We start from the raw sequence: 6,136 nt of genomic DNA, 5'->3' as shown, positions 1-6,136 counted from the left end.
TATCAATAGCATCTGAATTAAATTCTTGCAAATACACCATGCAATCATCTGGAATATCAGACCTGCGAATCCTTTGGGACCATCTTGGTTTAACAACCAGATCCCCATCACCCTCTAAAGGTGGTTTATCTTGAGCTTCATCCTGATCCACGGCATTATTTCTGTTAACATGAGGGGTTGTCAAGATAGGCATAAGCAAAATATTACTTTTGTAATGTAAAGTAATATGCCTAGGCATAGAGCTCCTACTGTCTAAGGCATTTTCAAAGAAATAAGCTCGGTCAGATTCAATTACCCTAGTAGTGTGATTTGGACAATAGAATCTGTACCCATAAGATCCGATGCAATAGCAAATAAAGAAACCATCAACAGTTTTAGCATCAAGCTTCATCTGTTGTGGATTGTAAGGTTTTACCTGTGCTTTACAACCCCAAACTCGCATATGCTTTAGCGTAGGAGTCCTTCCAAAATACAACTCATATGGAGTCTTTGGAACTGACTTGCTAGGAACTTGATTCAAAATATAAATAGTAATTTTGAGTGTATCACCCCACAAGAATTTCGGCAGTGAGAAGTAACTGATCATGCTTCTAACCATATCTATGAGAGTATGATTTTGTCTTTCTACAACCCCTTTCTGCTGTGAGGTGCCAGGCATAGTATATTGAGCTTCAATGCCATGCTCTTGAAGGTACAAAGTGAATAGCCCAGGGTTCCTACCAGTCTTAGTATATCTCCCATAAAATTCTCCTCTTCTATCAGATCTTACACATTTGATCAACTTGCCAGATTTTAATTCAATTGCTGCTTTAAAGGTCTTTAATGCATTAAAAGACTCACCCTTTTCACACAAAAGTTCAATCCATCCATGATGAGAGTAATCATCTGTGAAGGTGATAAAATATCTGAAACCACCCATAGCCGGAGGTGTGATAGGTCCATAGATGTCAGTATGAATTAGGTCTAAAGTGTTTTTAAACCTCTTTGTCCCTTTGGTTCTAGCTTTAACAGGAAATTTTCCCTTTATGCAGTCAACACAAGTCTCAAAATTTGAGAAATCAAGGTCTTGTAAGACACCTTGCTTGGCCATGCGTTCCAATCTCTCTTTAGAGATATGACCCAAACGACGATGCCATAACATAGAGGAATTATTGTTGGGCCTTTGACGTTTATGCCCAATAGCAGTATTGATATGGAGATTAGGAAGTTCAAGTGACCAATCATTCAATCGATATAAACCATATATCAAGGAAGCGTAACCAACATTAATAAAATTAAAACAAATGTCAATTTTTTCATTTCCTTGGAAGAATGAATAGCCACAAATATCCAATACAGAAGTTGAAATTAAATTCCTCTTTGCAAAAGGTACATAAACAACATTATTCAATGTAAAATATGACCAGAATTTAAATACAAAGAGATAGTTCTAATGCATTCAACTGATGCCTTGCTCCCTGTTATGTCAAAGACTAACTTCTGTGCCTCACTTGGAATCTTCTGGTTTCTTAACCCTTGTAGAGAATTCACAACATGTACAATGGCACCAGAATTCAGCCACCATGAGTCAAAGAAAGTTTCAATGGTGTTAGATTCAAAACAAACTAGAGCTAGAAGGGCAGTTTGAAGAATTGTACCTTTACTTTTTTCTTTGTTCTTTAGTTTGAAGCAATTAACTTTAATGTGACTCAGTTTCTTGCAATAATTGCATAATCCCTTAAAGGGTTTCTTCCTCAGCTTTTCATTCTTATCACCATTCTTCTAAAAGGTTGGATTATTAGGCTTTGGGGCATTATGCTTCTTCCCCTTTTTCTTATACGACCCTCCAGATTTGCTGCTAGAGCCATGAGAAACATAATTTACTGAGTGAGAGGAATTCTTCTTTATAGTTTCCTCTTCTTGAGTGATTATTGATATCATCTGGTCAATAGATCATTCAGCTTCTTGTGAGTTGTATGAGGTCCTCAAGAATGTATACTCTGATGGCAGTGATTGAAGAACACGATAAACTAAGGTACTCTTGACCAAATCAATCCCATATGACTTAAGCTTGTTATAGTAATGAACAAGCTTCAGAATGTGCTCCCTGACACCAGAAACTCCATCATATCGAGTATTGTCAAGAAGTGACAAATAGTAGTTCTTTTGAGTCTTGTCAAGCTTCTTGTATTTATTACCAACAGCTTTCAAGTATTCCACTGTAGTATCCTTTTCAGGAATACTATCCCTAATTCTCTTCTCAATTGTGTACTTGATGATCGCAAGAGAGATCTGGTTGGACTCACTCCATTGTTTATGGAAGGCCATTTCAGAAGCACTGAACTTGGAAGAGAGATCCGCAGGCTTGGGCTCTCTCAAAGCTAAATCTTTCTTAGAAATGGCCAAATACATATTTAGGGACTCTTTCCAGTCATCATAGTTAGTCTCATTGAGAGCCTTCACAAAAGATAGTTGCATAAAAGCAGAAACTGAAATTGCAAAATAGAAAATTGGAAATATTAATTATGCATGCACAACATAATTATAAAACAGAATTTTCCAACAAGCAATTATCAATTATACAACTATAATCATGCACCAAGAAGGTTCAAATACCATAAAGATTTAGCTCATACAAAAGTCCATACAAAATAATACATTAAACATTTCTACACCCATAGAGTACAACAATTATCTAACACATTAAAGGAGTGCTATTAGCCTATCCATCAAAATTACGTTAATAATGTCACATCTATGGGGTATGTCCATTATCAATGCTACAAATTTTATGACCTTAGGACAAAACAAAATAATTTTAAAAGTCATTGGGGTCTTTTGGGAATTAGGGAACAAATTTAGGACTTAAGTGAAATTTTGAAAGGTAATTAGGGGCAAATAAGTAATTCTAGAAGATATTTGGGTCAAAATTACAATTCTGAAAGTTAAGGGACTAAACTGTAATTTCTAGAAATATCTTGGGATTAATGCGTAAATACTAAAAATTATGGGTCGAGAGATGTAATTTAAACTGGGCCAAAAGAGTAATTAACAGAAACTATTTTTTTTTAACAAAGATCTAGGCCCATACAAAAATTAGCCCAGAACCCATGGAACCGAATCCTAGGGATCCGATGCCTGACCTATTCTGGGTCTTCTCCAGCCGCGAGCTAGAAACGAGGACCAAAGGGGAGGCCGGCGTGCAGCGGTTGTCGGAATGGCAGTGACGTCCCCAGCTCCAGAACCTCCACCGCGCCGCCAACTCCAGACGACGCCGAAGCAGACCTACGACGGCAATGCCTGAACTGCGGTGACATAAACTTCCAATGACGACGCAGCAGTCCAAAACCTTTTTTTTCGACAATAGCACACGGTGAAACAGTGATTTGCAAGAAAGAGCTGTCTTTGTCAAAGCCGCGTACCGAACAGCTTCCGACAGCCATGAAGGAGGACGACGCCGTGAACTACCCCCTCTCGTTGGCAATTTGACAGTGAGGAAGAACAGTTTTGACGCCGTGAAGGAGAACTCCGTGAAGCGCACAGTGAAGAAAATGACGTCAAGAATTTTTTTATCATAAATATAATAAGATTTAAGACCAAAATTTTCCTATTCAAAACTCATATTCATACTCATTTCCTGAGTAATATGGATCATAAAGAAATTTATCAACATGAGCATGAATCTCTATCAATATATCAATATATACATAAGAAGAATTGAGATATATAAATTTAGAATTCGTTAACTTGGCTCTGATACCATGTGTTAATTTTGTATATCTCAATACATATGAATAAGTAAAGTAATGTATGCGTACCTGAAGAATTCATAAGCGCTTGAGAAGACTAGATTACCTTGAGTGTAGACAGGTGCATAACCCACTGGCCCCCAGAGTCTTCGGAGAGTTTAGAGTTAATAGAGCAGAAGAAAAAAATGAGTTGTGTGTTTGTGGTTATCGACTGATCGACTTATATTAATCAGATCTGTAACTGCCTTATTAAATAATTAAATAATTATATTATTTATTATCTCTGACTCAGTCAGTTAAGAGATAGGAAATAACTGATGGTTACTGGGTTGTGGGTTGGCCTCTGCCCATTGAGCTCACTTGTGTGGTCCACCTATCACGGTCTACACAAGATCATAAGGACCAATTTACTTGGGCTATCTTCAATTAGACGTGGATGGATCAATGAACTGCTAAGGAGATGCAACGTGTGGCGAAGTCCTAAGGGATTCACAAGGTAATTGGATCTTAGGCTTTCAAAGCAGATTGAGGTTTGTTCCATCTACTATAGCAGAACTTTTGCATTGCATCTGAGTCTTAAGCTTTGTAAGCGTTATCAGGTGAATAAAATTGTCTATCATTCTAACTCTTTGGAAGCTATTCACCTGATCCAAATGGGTAGGGGTCTTAATCATCCTTTAAGACTTGACATTACAGAGATATAAAAGCTGATTGTCTTAGATTGGGAGGTTGAGATTCATTAGTCTAACCATGAGATTCATAATGGGTTTTTTATTTCTGTATTTTATATGAACCTGTTGCTGGATACATGGCCTATTTAGAGGCTGATAAACAATTTGTAACTTATTAATTAGTTGTATCTCCAAGTCTTCTGACCTGTCTTTTAATATTAAAAAAAAGATATAATGCGAAGAGAAGAAATAAGGAAAAATCATATCCAAAGATTGATTAAAAAAATTTGTTGTTAAAAAAGATCAAATAATTTTGAAATTATTTTGCAGAATTAAAAAATATAAATGTAATTAAAATTTAGTATGAGAAGAAAAAAGTAATCCTCATTTTTTTTTTTGAAAAATTTCCCACCGGTGTTATAGCTCCAACATCAATGACCATTAATTAAATTTTTAAAGTGGCTAAGAAGAGTTTTAAACCCATAACTTTTTGATTACCAAAAGAATTAATAGTCATTAAATTATCAATACTTTCTAATAATATAGTTTACAAATTTATATACATTATACACTTTGTTTTTATTTTTTAAACCATTACTTGTTAAAAACGTAACTCAATTTATCATTTTATAAATAGTTACTTATTAAATTATTAATAAAAATTTATTAAAAAAATTAATTTGCACTAATTTTTATATATATTTATTTATTTTCATTACTAAAGTCAAATTATCAAAAGTTAATATGAATTTATTATTTTAATAAAATTTATCAATTTATTAAAAAAAATTGTTAAAGATTGAGGTGAGAATCTCATTTAAGGACTAATATAGGTAGTTATTTTCCAAGTAGGTCTAAGAAACACGACAAATACACTGTACGATACGAAGTGCCTAATTGAAATGATCTTTCTCTGCAAAATACCCACTCTCTCTTTCTCTCGGTCGATGAGGGAGACGATGCGGTTGGTTTCGGGGTCGCAGGCGACGGTGGTACCAGTCTCAACAATCGGTGGCCGGTTTGCATGATGCGAGGATCCAACTTTTTTGATTTTCTTTACACTAAAATCACATTCCGTTGCATTTCAAGATAATCACCACTAATACCGCAGCACAGAGCAGTGGTTACAGCATGGATGGAAGCCGCTCAGCGAAGATGAAGAGAGCTCAGTTGAAGAGATAAGAGTCCAGACCTCGACTTTCTGTCTCCTTTTCTTACTTCTTTCTCACTCGCTTCGTATCCTGCGGATTTGAGGTGCCTGCGCCTCATATTTTACTTTTCGGTCTATTGCAAGTTTCATCTCACTTTCGATTAGAACTCCGATAGAAATGATTTCATATCGGTCGTCTTCCGGTGGCAGCGCCGAGCATGTTTAGCTGGTTCAGGGGCGAAAATTTGCGCAAAGAGAGAGTGAATGTTATCGGGACTCGAGAGCTTATTCTTTCAAGTTAAACATTTGAGTTTTTGGTTATTTCGCAGGGAAAGATAATTTCAATTGGGTGCACAAATCCTGCAGTATATTTTCAAAGTTTATTAGGTGGAAAATTCTCCCAAGATTTAATAGGCGCTAGCTGTTTTTATAAGATAAAATGTATCGGTCAAATGTTTAATCGAATTTATTACTCTCTCTTATTTTATTTATAAATTATTTTTAATATATTTTATTAAAATTTAAAAAATTTTAAATTTTATTTTAAAATTTCATAATTTTTTATCTTTATTTGTAATAAATATTTT

At 35.3% G+C, this 6,136-nt stretch overlaps 1 protein-coding gene across 2 annotated transcripts; it reads right to left on the bottom strand.

Annotated features, from left to right (window-relative positions):
• Positions 1 to 1,357: 1,357 nt before the first annotated feature.
• Positions 1,358 to 5,860, bottom strand: LOC129303837 (uncharacterized). 2 transcript variants are annotated; one of them, XR_008591546.1, is made up of 2 exons: positions 3,123 to 5,860; positions 1,358 to 2,468 (listed from the first exon to the last, which is right to left on the bottom strand). XR_008591546.1 is itself a non-coding variant. In XM_054943379.1 (2 exons), exon 2 carries the CDS (start codon positions 2,455 to 2,457, stop codon positions 1,933 to 1,935), a length of 525 nt encoding a protein of 174 aa, XP_054799354.1. In that variant the 5' UTR covers positions 2,458 to 2,468; positions 3,835 to 5,860; the 3' UTR covers positions 1,358 to 1,932. The 2 variants fall into 2 exon arrangements, 1 of the variants encoding a protein (XP_054799354.1); XM_054943379.1 differs by having other exon boundaries at positions 3,835 to 5,860.
• Between the last annotated feature and the right edge of the window lie 276 nt (positions 5,861 to 6,136).

Source organism: Prosopis cineraria, unplaced genomic scaffold (assembly GCF_029017545.1).
Source record: "Prosopis cineraria cultivar Desert tree isolate PC_DT_omini unplaced genomic scaffold, ASM2901754v1 PC2, whole genome shotgun sequence".
NCBI lineage: Eukaryota > Viridiplantae > Streptophyta > Magnoliopsida > Fabales > Fabaceae > Prosopis > Prosopis cineraria.
The sequence above is the reverse complement of the archived record's forward strand: the minus strand, read 5'-3'. Positions and strand labels throughout refer to the sequence as shown.